We start from the raw sequence: 24895 nt of genomic DNA, 5'->3' as shown, positions 1-24895 counted from the left end.
CTGTTGAAGAGTATATAATTTCAGTGAGTTTAGAGAACAGAAAACTAAGTAGGAAAATGTGTTATAAATTTATACTATAAATACACAAATTACTGCTTTTGGAAATAAAAATCAAATAATAAAATCAAATAAACTAAAGGGGAAAGACTTTACCAATCTCTATAGGGATGGAGAAAGGTAGGGAAATTTTCTAAAGTTAATATTTGTTTGGTATTTCCAAACCTCCTGTAAAACCCACAAAATTCAATTGTACACATATCTGTAATAGTTCCTTGTAGAAAAATGCATAATAGTGGCCAGTGCTGTGGTGTAGCAGTTAAAGCTGCCGCCTGCAGTGCCGGCATCCCATATGGGCACCAGTTCAAGACCCAGCTGGAGAACTGGCTACTCCACTTCTGATCCAGCTCTCTGCTATGGCCTGGGACAGCAACAGAAGATGACCCAAGTCCTTGAGCCCCTGCACCCACATAAAAGAGACCTGGAAGCAACACCTGGCTCCTGGCTTCAGACAGGCTCAGCTCTGGCCATTGTGGCCACTTGTGGAGTGAACCAGGGGATGGAAGATATTTCTTTCTCTCTCTCTGCTTCTGCCTTGCTTCTGCCTCTCTGTAACTCTGCCTTTCAAATAAATAAATCTTTTTTAAAAAATGCATGCTATAGTAATTGGTTCTCCCCTTTATTTAATTTGAAGCAGAACATTAAGAAGAAACACAAACTTTATTTGGTCTACAAAAGGGAAGGCACCAACTAAAGGAGGTAACAAAGCACCACTCACAAAGCAAGAAAAAGCTCTGGTCAGAAGGGTTTGCTGGCCAGGTCCACAGGACGTTAACACTGCTTTTAGCTACTGCTGTGCAACACGGAGACTTCATCAGGGAGAGATTTCTGGACAAGCTAAGCTGAATCAGGGAGCAAGTGCTGCTGACTGCCACTTCCCTCAGGTTCCCTTTCCTGTTTCCTGCTCTTCACCTTGCAGGTCCTACTGCACCCTACCCGGACCCCAAGCCTTTTCTCCTCTTTATTTCCATTTTTCTCTTACTGTTCTGGGTATCTCTCAATGTAAGATTCAGATAGAGAATCAGTTTAACATAAAGCACCAAATTAGGATAACAGTGAAAATAAAGAAAAAAGGATGTGAAAAAAGGCCAATAATTTCAAATAATGTGGTATAATCCTACTACTAGGATTTTTCTCACCACAAAGATATACCAACATCATAAGGGATTATATGAATGCAAGCTCCAGAGCAAACTTTAAAAATTCAACCTCCACTTACAAACCTAAGGCAACAGCGAATGAGACAGATGCACCGACAGTTCTATATGCCACCAGGTGAGAAAACACCTCTGTTAAATGATGACAACGATTTTACAAACATCTCATTTTCAGAGCTGAAAAGTGTGCAAAGAAGTTTGTCTTAGAACAGATGGACAAGAGCATTTTTCAGTGGTTAGAACATCATTGATAATGCATCCTGATTTAAGTATAAATGAACCATCCCCTGTGTGTATCATAAATTCAAAAACTGAGATAAATTAGCTTAAAAAAAAAGGTTTTGTTCCATTTTTGCCATATAAGCCTGTGTGATAGATTCCCAATACCAAATGGAAATAAGTAGAAACCCCTTAAGTACATGTTTCTGAATATAATGCATTAAGTGTCACAACACTTTTATGTTGACATGATGAGGTCTTATTACTTTATTGAAACAGGTTTTTAAGACCTTGGAGTTGAGAATCATTTTAACATTTTTTTTTTGACAGGCGGAGTTAGAGAGAGAGACAGAGAGAAAGGTCTTCCTTTTCCGTTGGTTCACCCCACAAATGGCCGCTATGGCTGGCGCACTGCGCAGATCCAAAACCAGGAGCAAGGCGCTTCCTCCTGGTCTCCCATGTGGGTACAGGGCCCAAGGACTTGGGCCATCCTCCACTGCACTCCCAGGCCACAGCAGAGAGCTGAACAGGAAGAAGGGCAACCGGGACAGAATCCGGCGCCCCAACCGGGACTAGAACTCGGGGTGCTGGCACCGCAGGTGGAGGATTAGCCTAGTGAGCCGTGGCGCCGGCCCATTTTAACATTTTAAAATGTTAAATTTTACCCCATTTGTAAGAAAACTTACAGTGCAACTATAACAAATTCAATTTTCATATAAATAATGAATGATATATATTTTAGTAATATAATACTAATTTTTAAATTGACAGGGGCAATTTAATCTAAACTTTGCTTGAGCTAAGTTTAAAAATCATATATGGTGTAATTCAAAATGCTATATTAAAAGCAGGCATTTCAACATAAACTCTCTTAAGTCCTAGTAATGTAAAAGAATCAAAATTGCATTTTCTGTATCAATAAAAGTATATATTTAAGACATCCCCAACATGATACTTTGAATGCAGAAGCAGCCTGATATTCACTATAACTGGCTTCTAGTGAACTTATTTCTGCTCACCGAACGAGAGCTACTGTGAACAGTCTGCAGCTTCTGCTCAGCTGCACTCCGGTAATCACCTGAATCGGAAGACAGTTCACCGTTCTTGCAAAACCGCAGAATTACGGTCTCAAACAGCAAATGCTTAATTTTCAAAGTTTTAAAGTCTCATTTCCAACAGAATGTCTTTGTATATATGAAAACATTTTCAGTTTTGAAAACTCCCTGTGCACTGTGATTTACATGTTGCTATCTGGCAGTTTGCCTAGTATTCCTCTATCCCACCCCGCTTATGCCTGAGCTCGCAGCTTCATAAGGGGAACTAGGCAAGGGGAACAACTGCAAGAGTTGTTAGTAATACAATATAACTAGTTAACAGAGTCCAAAGGTATCAATCAATCCACAACATGAAGTTTCTTTAAGACAGTTAGGTAAAGATATTAAAATTCTTTAGCTAATCCACTGAAAAGCATTCAAGTAGATACTACCTACAGGCATGGGGGAGGGGGCAGACTTTAAGACAAGAATACACTGGAGCAGACTACCACCTCGCCAGCTCAGAGAAGCAGAGAAGGGAAAATGAACAGATAACTACCAGAGTCAGCTAGTCTGGATTTCCTCTCCACAAGAACTGTTCAAAGGACACATTGAGGCTGTAGATAGGAAACTACAGTTTTGTTGTCTTTTCAAGCATCCTTGCTTCTCTTAAACATCTGTAGCAGAAAAGGTTAAGTGCACTGCTTGTCAGTCTAACTCATCCTACATGGTCTAAGCGCTACTTTAGGTATACTGACACAGGAAAAGGAAAATGGGAAGACAGCAATAATTTTCAAGAAGATGTGGGTACCAAAATCATATGGGGATGTATTCTGTCTCCACTTAGAAAAAAATATATGTACATGAGTCCCATTCCTAGAGAGTCTGAAAAGTACGCCTGCCTAAGAAACATGACTGCTAGCCAAGGAATTGTATGCTGAAACAGAAACAGCAGATTTAAAGTTGAAAACTCAATATAAATTTCCAGTCTCACTAATAGTTAGCTATGTAACTTGAAAATGAGTCAATCCCTTGAGTTTTCTTTTACTCTTATTAAATATCAGTGTTCTAATGGTGCTCAAAATATTACAGAGATGAAGTTGTAAAGAATTTTATGTGAAAAAAACAATAAAAAAACACTAAACACAAAATTAATTTTTATTACCAGGAAGTTCTTCACAGAGCTTTCTAAAGACAAAGATGGTCATCCTCCTGTTTCTTTTTCTTCTCACTCTAGTATTCTAGTTGCTTCATTAAATAACCCCATGAAGACCAGGAACTTCTCTGGGATACTCCTGTCCTAGCCATTTCTAGACTCTTACAATTGACAGGCTGGGAACAACTTCATGCAAAAGACGTCGCTTGATTTATTAAATGTTTTTGGCTTCACTCTATATTTCAGTTACAAATGCCTACTTAGTTACATGCTTTTAGACATATTTAAGCCTTATACTAACCCTATGAAGGAACTATTATTATTTTACACGGAAGAAAACCGAGGCTCTAAGAAGTCAGTAAGTTATCAGAAATTACTCTTGGGGATCAGGATTCAAATTTAAGCTGGCTAAGTCCTTGCTTGGCCTTTTTCTTATTTCATGAATTTTGCTAAAAGAAACAATTTCACTTTAAAGGAGTATAAGCACAGATGCAAATGAACTGCTTTAGACAACCTGAAGTTGTCCAAATGCTCAAGTAGAGAATGACCACATATTTTGAGGATGTATCCTCAAGAATGATCACATTCTTTATCTTCTGGAGTGACTGAATTGTTATAAAAACTGGTATCATAAATGAGTTTATACATAACTGCTTACAGAATTTAAGAGAACCCTGTTCAACAAATCTTCTGTGATGAAGAGAGTCTTTTATCTACACTGTCCACAGCAGCAGCCACTAGCCACATACAGTCAGAAAACAGCACTTGAAATAAGACCAGTACTAGTGATGAAATAAATTTTTAATTTTATTTAGTTTTGGTACCATATGAAACTTTAAAATATATACTAGGGGCAGGCATTTAGTATAACAATAACATGCCACTAGGGACAGATGCATTCTGTGTTGGAATGCCTGTGTTCAAGTCCTGGCTCTGATCCAGTGCCAGGTTCCTGACAATGTACACCTTGGAGGCAGCAGGTGATAGCTCAGGCACTTGGGTCCTTGCCACTCACATGGGAAGACCTGAATTGAGGTCCTAGCTCCTAGCTTTGGCCTGGCCCAACCCCAACTATTGTGCATATTTAAAGTGAGCCAGGAGATAAGGAGATACCTATCTGCATGTTTTTCAAGTTTACATATATATACATACAAAAAATAAGTGATGAGCATATACTTATAAACTAATTACAAACTTTTGTAAAATGGCTATATTTCACTTATAGCCTCTCAAGTTCTTAAATTTGCATTGTCCAAAGAAATTACTTAAAATTCAGGCAGTCAAATATGCAAAATTAAAATGTTTGGCAGGTCCAAGCACATATCCATATAGTTATTGCAGATCAAGACCCCCCCAAAAAAAAAGAAAAAAAAAAAAGCAGACAGCCAAACTTTTAAAACAAACACATAAATGAAAAACCAAACCAACAAATAAGACTGAATTTGTTAGAGGCAGCCAAAAAAACTCCATGCGAAATTTCATAGTCATCACAACTTGGCTTTCAGATCAAGCATCCAAACAAGTATATGATCTTTTCAGCAAAATACAATGCCAAGCACTACTAATGTGGATCAGGCATTTTACCTGAAGACTTATTTTTTGTTCTTGAACCCTCAATGATAGCAGTAGAAAACAAAAGCAGCTGAAATGTGAAATAATCCCTAGAAAAATCAAGAATTAAAAAAATTCACAACATTAGTAAGAAGCAATTTACTCAAAGAACAAAAAATTGGGACTCACAACATTTATTAATACACACTATTGGATATTAACTTATCTCTAATGGGCTTAAAAGTAGTAGTCAGGAGCCAGCACTGTGGCTTGGCAGGTAAAGCCACCTCCTACAGTGCCGGCATCCCATATGAGTGCTGGTTTGAGCCCTGGCTACTATCCTTCTGATCCATCTCTCTGCTGTGGCTTGGGAAAGCAGTGGAAGATGGCCCAAGTACTTGGGCCCCTGCAACCACATGGGAGACCCAGAAGAAGCTCCTGGCTCCTGGCTCCTGGCTCCAGATCAGCACAGCTCCAGCTGTTATGACCATCTAGGTAGTGAACCAGCAGAAGGAAGACCTCTCTCTCTCTGCCTCTCTATTACTCTGCCTTTCAAATAAATAATAAATCTTTAAAAAAAAGAAACAGTAGTTGTCAACATTAAATTACAGATTTCAGATCCACGAGCACGGACTACACTCAAATATCATAAGGGGGTTTAGAAATATTTAACAAGGGGAGCTGTCATTTTCTCTATAAGATAAATATATCAATAAAAACAAGGGAATAATCTTCATTAATCTTTCTAAAACTGAAAACTTTTAGGTAGTGTTAGCTTGTATCCCTTGCAGGGCCTTATCATTCCAGTTCAACCAGGAAGGACTGGTCTCTCTACCTAGATTCCATGTACAGTTACTCAATGTTTTTTCAGTTTAAAAATAACTAAGACTTGATCATTAAACATAAGATTCTTTGTATCTATACTGTTAGAGCATGAAATTAAGACTAACTCTACAAAAGGAGATAAGATACAACTTTTGACTTGTTCATGACTTAAAAACATTTTGTACTCTTGCAAATATCCCAGAAACTGGCAGTTAATGCCATCCTTAAGAAAGTACAACTAAAGCCGGCGCCGCGGCTCACTAGGCTAATCCTCCGCCTAGCGGCGCCAGCACACCGGGTTCTAGTCCCGGTTGGGGCGCCGGATTCTGTCCCGGTTGCCCCTCTTCCAGGCCAGCTCTCTGCTGTGGCCCGGGAGTGCAGTGGAGGATGGCCCAGGTGCTTGGGCCCTGCACCCCATGGGAGACCAGGAAAAGCACCTGGCTCCTGGCTCCTGCCATCAGATCAGCGCGGTACGCTGGCCGCAGCGTGCTGGCCGCAGCGCGCTGGCCGCGGCGGCCATTGGAGGGTGAACCAACGGCAAAAGGAAGACCTTTCTCTCTGTCTCTCTCTCTCACTGTCCACTCTGCCTGTCAAAAAATTTAAAAAAAAAAAAAGTACAACTAAAATAAAAAGGAACATAAATTAAAAAAAAATGAAATGAACACTAACTCTAAAATTAGCATTCTTAAGCTTTGTGTTCATAACTTGTTTTCAAAAACTAACTCAGAATTAAATATTTTATAAAATTAGGTACTCAAAATGGCATGGACAAGTTATATAAGTTACCTAAGGAAGAATGACATTATCAAATTATCTTCTAATCTTCAAATCATACTATGATAATCCTCCAATGTTCCCCGGCCACAAATTAATAAATCAAAACTCTAAATCTATTAAATTAATTTACACAATCCTAAACTAAGATTATCATAAAATGAGTTGTCTATAACAGAAAACAACTGTGAAACTGCTGAATAATACAAAAATGAACTAAACTACAAACTAAATAGTCAGGTTTCCTGTCTTGAACCACTAAGACAAAAGCACCAGTCCTTGGGAAACCAAGCAAGCTAATATATCTGATTTTTAGGTTTAAGTTAATACTGTATGCCTTTTTAAATTAATGTATAAATATACAGTATATAAGCTGTTTAAGAAACATTTATTTATCTGTTCAAAAAGCAGAGTGAGGGGTGGAGAGAAGGGGGGGGCGGTTCACTCCCCAAATGACCACAACAGCCAGGGCCAGGCCAAGCCAAAGCCAGGAACCTGGAACTCCATTTCAGTCTCCCATGTGGGTGGCAGAGGCCCAAGTAAATGAGCCATCACCTTCTGCTTTCCCAGGCAAATTAGCAGGAAGCTGAATCAGAAACAGAGCAACTGGGGCTCGAACTGGAGCTCTGACAAGGGACGCTGGCATTCCAAACATAGCTTAACCCACAGCATCACAAGGCCAAGTGCAATATACAAGCTCTTAAGGGCAATAGAAGAGGTCAAGCTATCTGAGTAATATAATTTATTCCCTGAAAAACCCAGCACCCATGAGTGTAGCTTACATACAGACAGTTCTAGGTTCTAATTCCAATTTATTTAAAAATATACCGGGGATAGAAAAAACTCACACCTCATAGGGTGGAAGTAAGGATACATAACACCTGTCAAGTATCTAGCATTATCCCTGGCAAGAACAAGTATGTTCTGAACACTATGTGATTTTCTGGCAAAAAAGGACTCATCCTGAGTTTGTTTTCTGTAGTTTAAGGTGGTAATAATGACAACATTTGCAGGACCTTATGACTGTTGTGAAGATCTGATGAGAGAATGCAAATGAAGGGAGGCCTATGGAAGAACGGGCTTGAACTCTGGACACATCACAAAAACCTCTATTACTTTGAAAGTACAAGTCATGATACCTATTTCTCATATGGTCTATAATACTGATGATTAAAAATAAAAGAGCTAATGAATGTGAAAATACCTTAAAAGCAGTAACTAAATGTTAGCTGAACATAAACAGAATTGTACTGTAGTAGTATGGAAGTAAACGGAATCAACTTAAACAACATTATAGGCTGGCACTGTGGCAGAGTAAGTTAAGCCTCTGCTTGCGGGGCTGGCATCCCATTGGGTTCTGGTTCTAGTCCTGGCTGCTCCTCTTCAGATCCAGCTCTCTGCTATGGCCTGGGAAAGCCAGAGAAGATGGCCCAGGTTCTTGGGCCCCTGCATCTATGTGGGAGACCCGGAAGAAGCTCCTGGCTCTGGATCGGTCCAGCTCTGGCCATTGTGGCCATTTGGGGAGTGAACCAGTGGATGAAAGACCCTTCTCTCTGCCTCTCCTTCTCTCTGTCTGTAACTCTACTTCTTAACAGCACGCAATTCCTGTATCATGTTACAACAGCACTGCCACCAGATTTATAAATTAGTATTCTAAATATGATTTTGTTAGAATGAATTTGAGAAGAAAAATCACAATATTAAAGTATGATGCTAAAGATTAAGGCTCTTTCACTTGTTCTTCTAGAAGCTGTGATAATCAGCAGGGTGGCTGATAAAGTACAAGGGTCACAAACTCAAATATCCAAAAGGGGATAGCTGGGATGGGCACTGTAGCGAAGCAGGTAAAACTACCACCTGCGACGCTGGCATCCAATATGGACACCAGTTTGTGTGCTGGCTGTTCCACTTCTGATCCAGCTCCCTGCTAATGAGCCTGGGAAAGCAGAGGAAGATGGTCTAAGTGCTTGGGTCCCTGCATTCATGAGGCAGACTTGGATAAAGCTCCTGGCTTTGGCCTGGCCCAGCCCTGACCACTGTGGCCATTTAGGGAATGAACCAGCAGATGGAAGATCTCTCTCTCCCTCCCCTCCCCTTTCTGTAACTGACTTTTAAACAAATCTTGGCCGGCGCTGTGGCTCAATAGGCTAATCCTCCGCCTTGCGGTGCTGGCACACCGGGTTCTAGTCCGGTTGAGGTGCCGGATTCTGTCCCGGTTGCCCCTCTTCCATGCCAGCTCTCTGCTGTGGCCCGGGAATGCAATGGAGGATGGCCCAAGTGCTTGTGCCCTGCACCCCATGGAAGACCAGGAGAAGCACCTGGCTCCTGCCTTCGGATCAGTGCGGCGCACTGGCCGCGGCGGCCATTGGAGGGTGAACCAACGGCAAAAGGAAGATCTTTCTCTCTGTCTCTCTCTCTGTCCACTCTGCCTGTCAAAAATTTTTTAAAAAATTAAAAAAAAATAAACTAATCTTAAAGAAAAGGGAATAGCTAGAAAACTCAGATATAGCTCATCTAATTAACTATCTCATAAGAAAAAAGAATAGCACAATGGTGACACTAAATGCCAAGTGAATTGGGCTTCAGTTTCAGGGATTTCTAGGGAATCAAGGTAAAAGAGTATGGCAGTCTTAAGAGGCTCTTACTGCAAAAGCACAATGCCATTCAGGAATGAAGGCCCAGTGTAGCCAGACAGCACACATTTCAAGCAGCTGGAAATTTAGGACTATAGGTGAAATTTCTTATTTTCAAAATACTCAAAATTTTTTGATTTTATGCAACAGAAGTAAAAAGTGCCTATTCAGTCAGTTGGTACCAGTGAGCTGGGTCTATGTGCAGTCTTGGTGACTCAGCTAAAGTCAAGGATACTGGCTTCTTTATCTAATTGGTTTATGTCAATCAACCAAAATTTATCAGTAAATGCTTCTATGTTTATTAGTATATATGGGTAGACTACTAAAAGTATGTACAGGAAAGAGATTAAAATTACTCCTGGCTGGCACCGCGGCTCACTAGGCTAATCTTCTGCCTGCGGCGCCAGCACACCGGGTTCTAGTCCCAGTCGGGGCTCCGGATTCTATCCCAGTTGCTCCTCTTCCAGTACAGCTCTCTACTGTGGCCAGGGAAGGCAGTGGAGGATGGCCCAAGTGCTTGGCCCCTGCACCTGCATGGGAAATCAGGAGGAAGCACCTGGCTCCTGGCTTCAGATCAGTGCAGAGCACTGGCTGTAGCGGCCATATGGGGGGTGAACCAACAGAAGGAAGACCTTTCTCTCTGTCTCTCTAACTCTGCCTGTCCAAAAAAAAAAAAAAAAAAAGTTTACTCCTGCGATAATAAAAAAATATGAAATTCAAACACATCTGAAAACTGAAAAAGGTACATAGAACCAGTAGCTCTGAGATTAACAGACATGCAACATTAAGAGCTGAGAATTCTGCCTTAATTCTCTTTTACCCTGCTACTAAACTACTGAAATAGCCGAGACTAACTGCTAAATCTTGGACAATGTAAATCTAGGTTCACCTGACACCTCAGGTAATATAACCACATGAAAATTGAGAAAGAGTTAAGTGTGCCATGGTTTTTAATCATTGTCAGGAGTGGGTGAGAAATACATTGCTCTGCAATGGGCTTGGTTTAGGCCTGCTAATGCTTAAACTGCCCAGCAGCAAGAGGGACTCCACTGGGAAAGAGAAGCAGCAGTCTAGCTGGAGCACTGAAAAGAAACCTCAGAGATGACTGAGGATCAGAATTCTCCCTGCACTCAACAATGACCTCAGACAAAAAGTATTAGTGTGCCAAGCTATGGCCTGGAGGCTCCTAAGAGAAGATTATCTTGCACTCTTCTTTTTCAACTTAAGAAAAAAGCTGACAGTTTGACCAACTGAGTGTTAAAGAGATTCTGTAATTCCTAACATCATGTAATTGAGAAAGACCATTAGCTGTCCACACAATAATATGCACAAGGATCAGGCTGAAAAGTTATCAGGCATCTCTCATAGGAATGAATGAAGGAGGTCAGAGGGAAGGAGGGCACAATGACAACTACTTGAGTAGTAAAAGTTCCTAATTCTTCAACTCATGAAAGGACAAAGAAAGTCGGGCCCGGCGCTGTGGCTCAGTAGAATGATTCTCCATCTGTGGCGCCGGCACCCCATATGGACACCGGTTCAAGTCCCGGATGCTCCACTTCCAATCCAGCTCTCTGCTATGGCCTGGGAAAGCAGTGGAAGATGGTCCAGGTCTTTGGGCCCCTGCACCCACATGGGAGACCTGGAAGAAGATCCTGGCTCCTGGCTTCAGATCGGCACAGCTCTGGCCATTGTGGCCAACTGGGGAGTGAACCAGCAGATGGAAGACCTTTCTCTCTGTCTCTCCCTCTCTGTGTCTGTAACTCTGCCTCTCATATAAATAAATGAAAATCTAAAAAAGAAAAAGAAAGGTCACTGCAGAAAATTAAATTAGTGCCCTAGAATGAGTATCATCCAAGTAACCACAAAGAACCCAAATTTATGAATGAAAATATAAGACAGAGAAGACAATCCAGAAATTCTAGTGCTGAAATTACAGAAGTCACAGAAAGACAAAAGGGAGCAGGGAAGGAAACAATCATCAATGAGAAACGAGAGGAAAATGCCGGGCTGAGTAAGATGTGAGTTTTCAACTGAGAGGGAATATGAACTACAGCCATACCTCCCTGCACACACCGGCCTCGTCTGAAAGGGAACAAAGGGAAGATGGATGAGAAATAGCTGATACATTTACATGAGGGGAGGGTGGGAGGCTGAGTCCGATTTTCATAAATAGAAATTATCCTCTAAGCTTCCACGTGGGAAGATCAGGAAAATGTAAAAATAATGACACTAAGCCAGGCCTCTTATCTATAACACTTGGGCATCAGAACAATTTTACAGCTTTAAGGCAAAAAAGCCCTGAAATTTAAAAATCCAATACTTGGCCAAGACAGTATTCATAGATAGAGGCAAACAAAAACCATTCTGGACATCTAATAGCTCAGAAAACACTACCCGTGGATGTGGTCTCGGGATATTACTTATGGTACTGCTCCCAATACAAGAAAACTAAAATAAGAAGGTAACCCTTTATGTACAGAAAGAAAAAAAAAGTCAGAAAATAGCAATGGGCAAGGAAACATGTACTTAACTGAAATTTAAATCTAAATTGATAATACTGTGACTCAAGCTACAACAAACCTACAGTTTTTGACATAAATATCCCAACAGTAAAAATTCACTGTAGAATGTGAAGCCTAAATTATATCCTAAGATCTAAGACTTAAGAGACAGGAGCAATGAGTGGTAAAGGTGAGGGATGTGAACAAATATATCACAGGGAAACCTTTACTTTTCTAAGAGCAACAGAGAAACATCTATTTAAAGGTACACATTAAAGAAGGTAAACTGGGAGGGTATTTTGTCTAATGGTTAAGGTGCTGACTGGGGGACCCAGCATTGTGGCACAGGTTAAGCTGCCTCCTGCAATACCTGCATCCCAGTTCAAGACCAGGCTGCTCTACTTCCTGATCCAGTTTCCTGCTAATGTGCCTGGGAAAACAGTGGAAGATGGTCCATGTCCTTGGGCCTCTGCCACCCATGGAGAGACCCTGATAGAGTTCCAGGTTCCTGGCTTTAGCCTGGCCCAGTCCCAGCCACTGCAGCCATGTAGGGCTCTTGCTAACTCTGCTTTTCATACAAAAATAAATAAATACACACACAAAAAAAATAAATCTTAATAAAACTTTTTTAAAAGGTGGGGAGTATTTGGGGCTGCTGCCTGGGATGTTAACAAGCCATACTGGAATGCCTCTGCCTTTTAAAACTAACTTAACCTAGGGATATGGCACAGCAGGTTGAACCACAATGCTTGGGATGCCTGCATCCCCTATTAAATTCCAGTTTAAGTCCTGCCTAACGTACTTCTAATCCAGCTTCCTGCAGATGCATCCTGAGAGATCAAAGATGATGGCTCAAGTGCTTGGACCCCTGCACCTCATGTGGGAGGCTGGAATAAAGTTCTGGGATCCTGGCTTAGGCCTGGTGCTGCCCTGGCTATTGTGGGCATTTGAGGAGAGAAGCAGTGAATGGAAGATCTCTCTCTCTCTCTCTCTCTCTCTCTCCTCTACCTTTCAAGTAGATGAAAAAAAATAAACCATTAAGATAATGTAATAATGTTGATTAAGAGAGAGAGGAAGGAAAGGGAAAAAGAGGAAAGAAACTAGTATCATCAGTGCTCACAGAAATTAATAGTGTCTAAAATACAAGGATGGGTACTGCACTGCATACAAACGTATATATGAAACAAAAACATCCAATCAAGATGAAATAAAAAGAAAATATTTATCAAGCAAATACCAATTAAAAGAATGAATTATATCATGTTAGTAGATAAGGCTGAATAAAGGACAAAAGGCATTAAAGGAGACAGGGCTTCTATATTAGTTAAAACAATTAAGATTTATATGCAAATAAAGTAACATCATATTCATAAAGCAAAGAGTATATACAACAGAAAAACAGAAACATTAGTAGCAAACTTTAATTCACCCTAGCCTATCAGATCAAGGGAACCACACACATTAGAGATTAAAGACCTTTAAAGCTGAATATGACTGACTCATCTGCAAAAAATGACTATTTACTAAAACCACAAAGAATATAACAAACTACAAAATCTAAAACTAGTACAAATGACACCCTCTGAGCACAACACAGCAAAACTAGAAAACAAATAGTAAAACAAGGAGGCGAGGACGAGGAGCTCCCTAATACCTCAATAATTAAAGACATTCCAAACTTTTGATTAAGGAGAGATCCCCAAAATAAAAATCTTCTTTGTTAAAAAGTGGGGGGTAATAATAAAACACTTCCAAAACAGAGCTAAAACATCTTCAAAAAAATTCAAAGCCTTGCATACTTAAACTGAAAACTAAGGCAGAAAAGGAAGAAAATAAATGAATTAAAACCCCAATCCTCCTTCCATAATTGATCCTTGATTGCAAAGAGGTAAAGATTAATGTGAATCTCCTTTATAAATGGCAGATTATTTACTTTCCACAATTTAATAGGGATTTCCAAATTTTTATTTAGTGTGATTAAAAGTATGCATTTTATGTTGTAAAGGAAGCTATCCTTTAAGAGATCATGAACTATTATTTCTTATTAAATCTTGGAGGAATATTAAGCAATAAAAAAAAACCCACCACAATAAACAGAGAAAAAGCACACCAAAAGAAAGCAAAATAAATAAGTGGAAAGTCTAAATTAATTTGAAAACAGAAAAAATGGCAACTGCAAAAGAATCTAAGAGCAGATTCTCTGAAAGAAAAACAACAATCAGAATAGATCAACTGTTAGCGGGGAGCATCCGGCATACCAGCTAAGAAGCACTAGGGATACTCGCAAATCCCAGCGCCTAGTTCAGGCCCTGTCTTAGCTCCCAATTCCAGTTTACTGGGAATGCACACCTTGGGAGGCAGCAGGTGATAATGGCTCAAAGTAGCTGGCTCTCTGACACCCACAGAGGAGACGCAGACTGAATCCAGGCTTTGGTACAACCTAGCAGCTTGTTGGGGCACATTTAGAGCAAATGAATCAGTGTTGGAAAATAAAGAATCCATAAGAAATCACTTTGATCAACTGTATGCAGTAGTGAAGAAATTAATTTTCTGAGAAATACAAACAAGCAAAGCAAATTAGACAGAAATCTTTCAAGGTTACTTTGCATTAAAAAAAAAAAAAAAAAACAAAACCACTATCTTAAGAATGATTCCACAAAAAAGAATGAGGCTCAGTCATTTCCATAAGGAATTACACTAAACATTGAAAACATGATTTCAAAGCTATTTAATAGCTTTAGAACATAGGAAACAGAAATCTCCTAAATTATTTTTTCTGAAGCATAACATTGATTTCAAAACTCAAAAGATAACCTCCAAACTAGTCTAACCTCATTTTTCCAAAAACTTAAATAAACGACTAGCAAATACATTCTAGCACTATACTAATGGTGAATACTAGAAGCATTCCCAAAGAGGTAAGAAAACAAGTCAAGAATGTCAACTACTTCCTTAATTTAACATTATTCTGGAAATACAAGCCAAAATAAATAAGTAAAGGAAAGTCAAGGTATACAGTTGGATAAAGGAGCTAAAATTATCACTAATGATAACGATGGTATAACTTAGAAAATCAAAGACAATGAAAAGCTATTACTAAAACAAGACAAGGAGCCAGCGCCGCAGCTCACTAGGCTAATCCTCCACCTGCGGCGCCGGCACACAGGGTTCTAGTCCCGGTTGGGGCACCGGATTCTGTCCCGGTTCCCCCTCTTCCAGGCCAGCTCTCTGCTGTGGCCCGGGAGTGCAGTGGAGGATGGCCCAAGTGCTTGGGCCCTGCACCCCATGGGAGACCAGGAGAAGCACCTGGCTCCTGGCTTCGGATCAGCGCGGTGCTGATTGGAGGGTGAACCAACAGCAAAGGAAGACCTTTCCCTCTGTCTCTTTCTGTCCATCCTGCCTGTTTAAAAAGACAAGGAAAGATTAGGAACATTATTAATAACAGAATCCAACACACAATCTGTTAGAGTTATTAAGAGGACAAAACACCTAAGAGTGAATGAAATATGACATGTCTAATGCTTTATATAAAGTAACCACAAGAACCTCCATAAGCAAAACAAAAGAAACAAACAAAAGGGAAGGCAAACCACATTCTTGAATAGAAGACCTAATACCAAAAAATTCAGGATCAAATGATAACCAATAAACTGAACGCAATCTTGAATTCAGAAGATTTTCTTTTTAAAATTAGCTAAGTTAATTGGAAACTTCATGAGAAAATAATCAAGAATGAATGGCCAACAAATTTGAAGGACGATGAAAGGAAAACTGAGGAATAACTGAGAGAATGCGTGGATATCAGGATACAAGCATAAATTACCTTGAGAGGCAGGCATTTAAGCCTACCAGTTAAGCCACCCAAACCGGTACTGGACTACCCAAGACCAAGTCCTGACTTCCTACAAGATTCTAACTTCCTGCTATAGTCCTTCCTCCTGTAGGAGGCAGCAGGTGGTTGGATTCCTGCCACCCACATGGGAGACCCAGACTGAGTTTCTAGCTAGTTTCCCACCTGACCTAGTCCCAGCCATTTGCGGGCCATCAGGGGAGTGAAGCAGCAGATGGAAGCTCACTCACTCTGTCTCTTAAGAAATAAGTACAAGTTTAGAAACAAACTCAAAAATCTACCTTGACTAGAACAGTGTGACACTGGAACAAGACTAAATGGAACAGAAAAAGAAGTCCAGAAATACGCAAATATCTATGAGAGTATGCTGAATCAAAGGACACATTTCAAATGAGAATACCTGAAAATATTTCATTGTCACAAAAATTAAAAATGAACACCAAAATTAGATAAAAACTACTTTCAGATTTGATGAGTACTTAACAGATTTGCTAAGATATTGGTGAAGGTATGAACTAGCACTCTCAAACACTGCATGTGAGAATTACAACCAGCACAGCATTTTTGGACAGGATTCTGGCAAATAATTATCAGAAACATAAATGTACACACACCCCTGACCAAGCAAGGTGTCATGGAATATATCCCACAAGTATATACAAAACCCCAGGATAATTGAAAAGTTCATTTACGGGGCCTGCGTGGTGGCATAGCTGGTGGAGCTGCCCCCTGTGGTGCTGGCATCCCAAATGGGCACTGGTTTAAGTCCCAGCTGCTCCACTTCTGATCCAGCTCTCTGCTATGGCCTGGAAATGCAGTGGAGGATGGCCCAAGTCCTTTGGCCCCTGCGCCCAGGTGGGAGACCTAAAGAAGCTCCTGGCTCCTGGCTTCGGATTGGCGTGGCTCCAGCCGTTTCGGCCAACTGGGGAGTGAACCAGCAAATGGAAAACCTCTCCCTCCCTCTCCCCAAACCCTGTCTCTCTTTCTCTGTGTAATTTTTTCTAATAAATAAATAAATCTTTAAAAAAAAAAAGCTCACTTACAAGAGACTGGTTACAAACTATACTTTATTCCAACTCTGAAATATAAAGTAACTTTAAAGAAAGATAGAGGACCGGTGCTGTGGCGTAGCAGGTAAAGCCGCTGCCTGCAGTGCCAGCATCCTATATGGGTGCCGGTTCAAGTCCTGGCTGCTCCTCTTTCAATCCAGCTCTGCTATGGCCTGAGAAAACAGCGGAAGACCCTGCACCAGTGTAAGAGACCTGGAAGAAGCTCCTGACTCCTGGCTTCAGATCAGCTCAGCTTTGGCCACTGTGGCCATTTGAGGAGTGAACCAGCGGATGGAAGAGCTTTCTCTCTCTCTGTAAGTCTCCCTCTCAAATAAATAATAAAAATCTTTTTAAGAAAATGATGAACCTCATTTGTGTAGTTGTCAGCATGTGTTTTAGGCGAAAAAAAAAACAAAAACGTAAGTTTGGAATTGGGTACAACATGGTACAACTGTGAAAAGGACAAGAATAATCTGCCAGACAGCTGCTCTGTAGGAGCTCCACCAACTCAGCGTTGCCAACCAGTCTCCCACCCCAGCAGTGGAGATGGCCCATCTTGAAACACCTGGTCTGCAGAGTCCCCAGAAAATAGTTGGGCAGCCCCACCCATCCACCCACTGCTGCAGAGATAAGCGAAACCACTCATTCCTCACAGGGAAGCAAATGGGCATTCAGTCAAGAGTGGCTAGGTCTGGTTCTTGGGAAGCAGCCAACTGGCCCTGCCCTGTCTCCTAATGGCCAAGGAAGGTCTTCCCTTTCACTCTTTGCTGGAAAACATAATAGGGGCAGCCTGCCCTAAGTGGCTTGGTTTGCACAAGCCCAGGGAAGCAAGCAGCCTCTCCCACTTGGCCTACTAAGGACTCTACGAATCAATCCATTCTCCTGTGGCTCCAGAAAGCAGTTGAGCAGCCCATTCTCCACAGCTAGCATCACTGAGACCCGGAAAATCAGAAGGTGGGCCCCTGGAAGAAGGTGGAAAACCCCCCTGAGTGGGCACGCCCCCAGGAGCCCTTCATAGAAGCCTACCCAGTGATCCTCAGTCACTGACAGTGCCCCATCTGGATTTACAGGTAGAGAGCAGCTCCCAGGCAATTCTCAAGACACAAACAGGCACCCTACTCCACCACTAGGCACACTGTGTGGCACCCACCAGGGGGCCCCCACCCTCACAGGACCTGTGGAAACTGATGGGTATCCCAAACCTATAGCTGATGCATGGCAACCCCTGCAGCCTAGGTCAATAAGATAATCACACACATGGCAGTGTTGAGTACAGCTGAAGAAGCTACAGGGCTGCTACACCAAAGAGCCCACGTTGAACCAAAGCCAACACAGCATATCCAATCAACACCCTAGGATACACACATCACCAGCATTAAGTCTTACTGTAAAAGCTACCCAATAAAATTGGTAGAGGCTCCTGACCTACCAAAGTACAGAAATAAAAAGAATAAAAAAACAAGGTAACACAACAACTCCTAAGGAACACAATTATCTAGAAACCCTCAAACAAAAGGAAATCAACAAAACATACAGACAATTCAATAAAATTAGAAAGACAATTCATAGGCCCAGTGTTGTGGCACATTGAGTTGGGTAAAGCCATCCAACCCATATGGGCACCAGTTTGAGTCCCAGCGGCTCCACTTTCGATTCAGCTCTCTGTTATGGCCTAGGAAAGCAGTAGAAGATGGCCCAAGTCCTCGGGCTCCTGCACCCTCATGGGAAACCTGGAAGAAGCTCCTGGCTCCTGGCTTTGAATGGGACCAACTCCGGCCACTGTAGCCATCTCTTTTGTGGAGTGAACCAGCGGATGAAGAACTCTCTCTCTCTCCCTCCCTCCCTGTCTCTCCCTCTCTCTCACTCACATAGACACACACAGACACACACACATACACAGGGTGGGGGGAGGTCTTCCATGCACTGGTTCACTCTCCAAATGGCTACAACACCCAGGTCTGGGCCAGACTGAAGCCAAGAGCCCAGAGCTTCTTCCAGGTCTCCCACATGTGTGCGGGGGCCCAAGGACTGTGGCCACCTTCCGCTGCTTTTCCAGGCACATTAGCAGGGAGCTAGATCAGAAATGGAGTAGCCAAGTCTTGAACCGATGCCCATACAGGATGCTAGTGTCACAGGCAGAGGTTTAATCTACTATACGACAATGTCAGCCCCCCTCTGCTTCCATTTCTAATCCAGCTTCCTGCATCTACCTGAGAGGCAGCAGTTCATGGCTCAAGTATGGAGTCTTGGGGCTGACGATGCTGCCTAGCAGGTTAAGTTGCTGCCTGAAACACAGGCATCCCATGTACACACTGATTTGAGACTCAGCTGTTCCACTTCCAAACCAGCTCCCTTCTAGTACGCCTGGGAAGGCAGCAGAATATGGCTACTGTTTGGCCCTTGCACCCACTTGGCAGACTGTTAAGAAGCTCCTGGCTCCTGGCTTCGACCTGGCCTAGCCCTGGCTGCTGTGGCCACTGGGGGAACAAACTATCAGATGCAGTCTGTCTGTCTGTCTGTCTCTCTCTCCTTCTAACTCTTTCAAATAAATAAAAATAAACACGGGAGAACCAGATGGAGTTCCAGGCTCCTCTGTTCAGCTTGGTCCAGCCCCAACTGTTGCAGGCATTTAGGGAGTGAACCAGTGGGTGGGAAATCTCTTTTTTGTGTATGTGTCTCTACTTGTCTTTCAAATAAATAATAATGAATAAATAAATACTTATTAAAAAGAATCTTTCAGAAACCCTGAAGCTAAAGTTCAATAAATAAAGTTAAAGAGCCACAACAGTAGAATTCATCAGGCAAAAGGATAAAGTTTTGAGCTTGAAGACAGGTCTTTTGAAATAACTCAAATTAAAAAATAGTAATAAGGCCGGCGCCGCAGCTCACTAGGCTAATCCTCCGCCTAGCGGCGCCGGCACACCGGGTTCTAGTCCCGGTCGGGGTGCCGGATTCTGTCCCGGTTGCCCCTCTTCCAGGCCAGCTCTCTGCTGTGGCCAGGGAGTGCAGTGGAGGATGGCCCAGGTGCTTGGGCCCTGCACCCCATGGGAGACCAGGAAAAGCACCTGGCTCCTGGCTCCTGCCATCGGATCAGCGCGGTGCGCCGGCCGCAGCGCGCCGGCCGCGGCGGCCATTGGAGAGTGAACCAACGGCAAAGGAAGACCTTTCTCTCTCTGTCTCTCTCTCTCACTGTCCACTCTGCCTGTCAAAAAAAAAAAAATAATAATAATAATAATAAAAGATTAAAAAGATAAAGAAAGCCTCCAAGATTTATGGCACATCATTAAGTAGGCAAACATTCTCGTTACAGGTGTTTCAGAAGGCAAAAGAAAAAAAAACTATAGAAAACTTATTCATGAAATAAGTGCTAAAAATTTTTCATATCTTTCCCAAGGCAAATTATTCTCAAACTGTCAAAAGTTCAACATAAAGAGCAAAGCGTCAAGTCAGCCATAAGGGAATCTCCCATAGACTAACGACAGACTTCTTAGCAGAAACCTTACAGCCAAGAGAAAACGGAGTGATACAGTCAAAGTTGTCTTTTTTATTTTTTTTTAAGGATTTACTTATTTATTTGAAAGGCAGAGTTATAGAGAGGCAGAGGCAGAGAGTCAGTGAGGTCTTCAATCCACTGGTTCACTTCTAAGATGGCCACAATAGCCAGAGCTGGGGCAACCCAAAGCCAGAAGTCTCCTCTGGGTCTCCCACGCAGATGCAGGGACCCAAAGACTTGGGCCATCTTCCACTACTCTCCCAGGCCATAGCAGAGAGCTGGAACCAAAAGGGGGCATCCAGGATTCAAACTGGCACCATATGGGATGCCAGCACTGCAGGCAGCAGCTTTACCCACTTTGCCACAGTGCCAGCCCCTAGTCAAAGTCTTAAAAGAAAAAAATTACCAACCAAACTATACTCAGCAAAGCAATCCTCCAAAATGAAGAAAAGATAAAAACTTCCCATTACAAGCAGAAACTTGAGGGTTTTATTACCACAAACCAGCTCAGTAAGTAACGTTTAAGAGAGTACTATATTAGAAGCAAAACAATGATAAACAACTACCATTACAAAAACAGGTAAAAAGGACCACAGCTGAGGCATACCAGGTAAAGCCACCACCTGCAGTGTCGGCATCCCATGTGGGTGACAGTTCAAATCCCAGCTACTCCACTTCCGATCCAGCTCTCTGCTGTGGCCTGGGAAAGCAGTGGAAGATGGCCCATGTCCTTGGGCCCCAACACCCTAGTGGGAGACCCAGAAGAAGCTCCTGGCTCCTGGTTTTGAATCAGCGCAATCAATTCGTTGCGGCCAATTGGGTAGTGAACCAGTGGATGGAAGACTCACTCTCTCTCTCTCTCTCTCTCTGCCTTTCCTTCTCTCTGTAACTCTGACTTTCAAATAAATAAATAAATCTTTAAAAAAAAAAAAACAGGTAAAAGTATGAAAGTCAACAATAGAACAGATATCCGAAAGAATCTCTGTCAATACAGAAAACCACAGAAACCACAGATATGAACAACAGAAGAGAAATAAAGGAACAAAGCATCTACAAAAAAAAACAAAAAAACAAAACAACAACAAAAAAAAAACCCAGAAACAAAAAAAGTCTGTACTCATCAATAACCTCGAATGTAAACATTAAATTCTCCAATTAAATGATTTAAAATACTCTAATGGATGAAGAAAACCAAGATCCAACAATGTGCTATCTGTAAAAAACTCACTTCACCAGTAAAGACACAAATTGAAAGTTATGGGATGGAAAAAGATATACCATGCAAATGGAAAGCAAAAGCCAGCATAAGTAGCCATACTTAGATTAAACAAAACAGACATTAAGACAAAAGCCACAGAGGTGTTAAGGAGCAGTGAGTTAAACTGCCTGCTGGGTGCTAGTTCATCTCCCAGATGCTCCATTTCCTAGCTCCCTGCTAGTGGCCTGGGAAAAGCTGCAGAAGATGGCCCAAGTGTTGGGGTCCCTGCACCCTTGTGAGAGACCTGAATGGAGCTCCTGGCTGCTGGCTTTGACCTGGTCCAGCCCTGGCAGTTGTGACCATCTGAGGAAAGAACCAGTGGAAGGATGATCTCTCTGTCTCTCCCTCTCTCTCTGTAACTGACTTTCAAAGCAATAAATAAAACTTTTATTAAATTATACATATAAATAATTTTTAGAAAGACAAAACCATAAAAACAAAGATCTCTCTATACTGATTCAAGGGATCACTTCAGTAAGAAGAAAATAATAAAATGTAAATATATATAAGCACCCAACACTGGAGCACCCAATTATATAATGCAAACATTAATAGACCTAAAAGGAGAGATATACTTTAATCCAATAGTTGGTAATTTCCATCACTCAATTACTGATACCAGTAGAGATTCAAAACACTTATTTTGTAATCCGGGTTGTAATCCACTATTATGCTGTATTCATTTTAATGCTCAGCTTGTTCTAGCTCCTTTAGATGGGCGCCTTTAGCCTCTCGCTTTCTAAGCACTTCCTTGTGCTTCAGGCTCATCTTGATTTTCCCTGCACAGCCTGAGAACCAGCCACTTGACTCCAGGGGGCCTGATTTCTTTTGCCAGACAAAGATATTTAGAAACCCAGACTTGGATGCTGAAATTCAAAGACTTTTAGCTAATGTCCCTCATATCAAAATAACATTATAAGAAAAAGCCTAGGAACTGGGGGAACACTAAGGAACAGAGTTCACAGATTAAAAGAAAACAAAAGTACCAATCTAGTAAAGTGCTGGGGAACAAGATAGCTGAAATTTCAAAATCAATCTGCCAGACACTGGAAGAAATTTAGCAAATCATAAATATGTAGATGGAAAAATAATGGGACTATGTAGAAGATTTTCCTTTATTATTTTTATTATGTTACTTTAATATATTTAAAATTTTAAGAGCCAAATACAATTCCCCAAAAAGCACAGTCACTGTGTTAATAGTGCCCTCTCTCAGACAAAGCAAGGCCTCCTATGAGGCAAATCTGAGGCAAAAGTGACTTGAATGTGAAAAAAAGTACTTTAAAAAATGTCATGTATGGTATGTGACAAATGATCACTGAAAAGACACTCAAGTCATTTCTTTTTTTTTTTTTTTTGACAGGCAGAGTGGATAGTGAGAGAGAGAGACAGAGAGAAAGGTCTTCCTTTTGCACCACGCTGATCCAAAGGCAGGAGCCAGGTGCTTCTCCTGGTCTCCCATGGGGTGCAGGACCCAAGCACTTGGGCCATCCTCCACTGCCTTCCCGGGCCACAGCAGAGAGCTGGCCTGGAAGAGGGGCAACCGGGAAAGAATCCGGCGCCCCAACCGGGACTAGAACCCGGTGTGCTGGCGCCACTAGGTGGAGGATTAGCCCATTGAGCCACGGCGCCGGCCACAAGTCATTTCTTTAACATTTTTCTTGAACTCAACAAAATAGGCTAAGATTCTTTGCAAAATTTTACTCTCCTCAATTTTGGATAAATCCCCCAAATCATTACATTTTGCAAAGATCAACTTCCTTGGCATATTGTTTACAGCATTTAAATTTTCTTCCTCCCTCTCTTAAGATTTTCTTTCTGTATTTGAGAGTGTATAGACAGAGAGAGGAAGAGACAGAGAAAGGTCTTCCATCCATTGGTACACCCCCCCAAATGACTGCAACGGCTAGAGCTGGGCCGATCCAGAGCCAGAAGCCTCTTCCAAGTCTCCCATGTGGGTACAGGGGCCCAGGGACTTGGGTCATCTTCTACTGCTTTCCCCAGGCCAAAGCAGAGAGGACTGAAAGAGGAGCAGACAGGACTCAAACAGGGGATAACAGCACTGCAGGTGGAGGCTTAGCCACAGCACCAGCCACAGGTCAGGTACTCTTTTATAATGACCCCCAATTTGAGTAACTCCACTGTTAACCCTTGCGTCATTTCCAGCCTTCACTAAACCCAGTTCACCTAAATCTCTTGCCACCCCTGTGTTTCTTGTCTCAATTCAGCACCTAGCCTCTGTACACAGAAGGCACTGTACTCATCTCCAAATTGCTATTTAAACAAATCCTTTTTGTTACATTTTTGTATATTAATACAAGATTAGCCTTCTAAATCCAAAATAAGTTTGAAAACAACTTCATTTTACAGCCCTGATTTATCTTTCCACCTTTAATCCTCTTTTATAATTCTCATTTGCTCCCAAATATACCATACCAGCCTAGTTACTTCTAAGCATGCCTTCTTCTTCATTCTTTCAAGTTCTAAATTAAATGCCTACATAAAAGCTAATTTACTTTTACTTCATATCTATTATTATTAATATACATTAATATATTAGTATTAGATACATATATCTAAAACAACCTTGTAAAAGGGTAACACTGTTCACAAGGAGTCACAGCTTTTCTCCTTAATAGAGGAAATGTAAAAATAAAATTGGAAATGTGTTTTATTAATATTTGTATTAGAATTTCCTTAAAATCAGTTAGCGAACACAACATCTTAGCCAGAGTAAGAGGGGTGGCCAGTGGGAAACAAGTTGTCTCCCTCTGAGGACAAGTTGGGCTGCTTCCCTTGGACTGTATTCTGTTTCGTCTCTTCTGATTTCATCCTACACCCATGCAAGCTTACTTGGTATGTTGGAATGACACAAAAATCAACTTTATGGGGGCTGGTGCTGTGGCAAAGCAGGTACAGCCACCACCTGCAGTGCCAGCATCCCATAAGGGTGCCAGTTGAAGTCCTGGCTGCTCCACTTCCAATCTAGCTCTCTGCTATGGTCTCAGAAAACAGCAGAAGATGGCCCAAGCCCTTGGGCCCCTGCACCTGTGTGGGAGACCCAGAAGAAGCTCCTGGCTTTTGGCTTCAAATTGGCGCAGCTCTGGCCATTGTGGCCAACTGGAGAGTGAACCAGCAGATGGAAGACCCTCCCTCCCGCCTCTCCTTCTCTCTGTAACTCTGACTTTCAAATAAATAATCTTTAAAAAAAAAAAAATTAACCTTATGAAAGTGATAGAAGAAAAAGAAAACCTCAATAAAGGCAAGGTTTATATAAATATCTGTGAAATGATGAGAAATTAAGGATCAGTACATAAAGAATGCTATGTTCTTTCTCA

At 41.7% G+C, this 24895-nt stretch overlaps 1 protein-coding gene across 4 annotated transcripts in view; it reads right to left on the bottom strand.

Moving 5' to 3' along the window:
* The window catches only part of ZNRF2 (zinc and ring finger 2), a 104954-nt gene that overhangs the window by 24523 nt on the left and 55536 nt on the right, over positions 1–24895 (bottom strand). Inside the window, exon 3 of one of the 4 annotated variants that reach the window (XM_070059698.1) lies at positions 9–5284. The exons of the other annotated variants lie outside the window; for them this stretch is intronic. Within the exon in view, the coding sequence (XP_069915799.1) occupies positions 5130–5284 (155 nt within the window). The 3' untranslated portion in view covers positions 9–5129. Of the gene's footprint in view, positions 1–8; positions 5285–24895 lie in introns of those variants that run through there. 4 annotated transcript variants of the gene reach the window in all.

This window comes from Oryctolagus cuniculus, chromosome 16, assembly GCF_964237555.1.
Source record: "Oryctolagus cuniculus chromosome 16, mOryCun1.1, whole genome shotgun sequence".
Classification (NCBI taxonomy): domain Eukaryota; kingdom Metazoa; phylum Chordata; class Mammalia; order Lagomorpha; family Leporidae; genus Oryctolagus; species Oryctolagus cuniculus.
The sequence above is the reverse complement of the archived record's forward strand: the minus strand, read 5'-3'. Positions and strand labels throughout refer to the sequence as shown.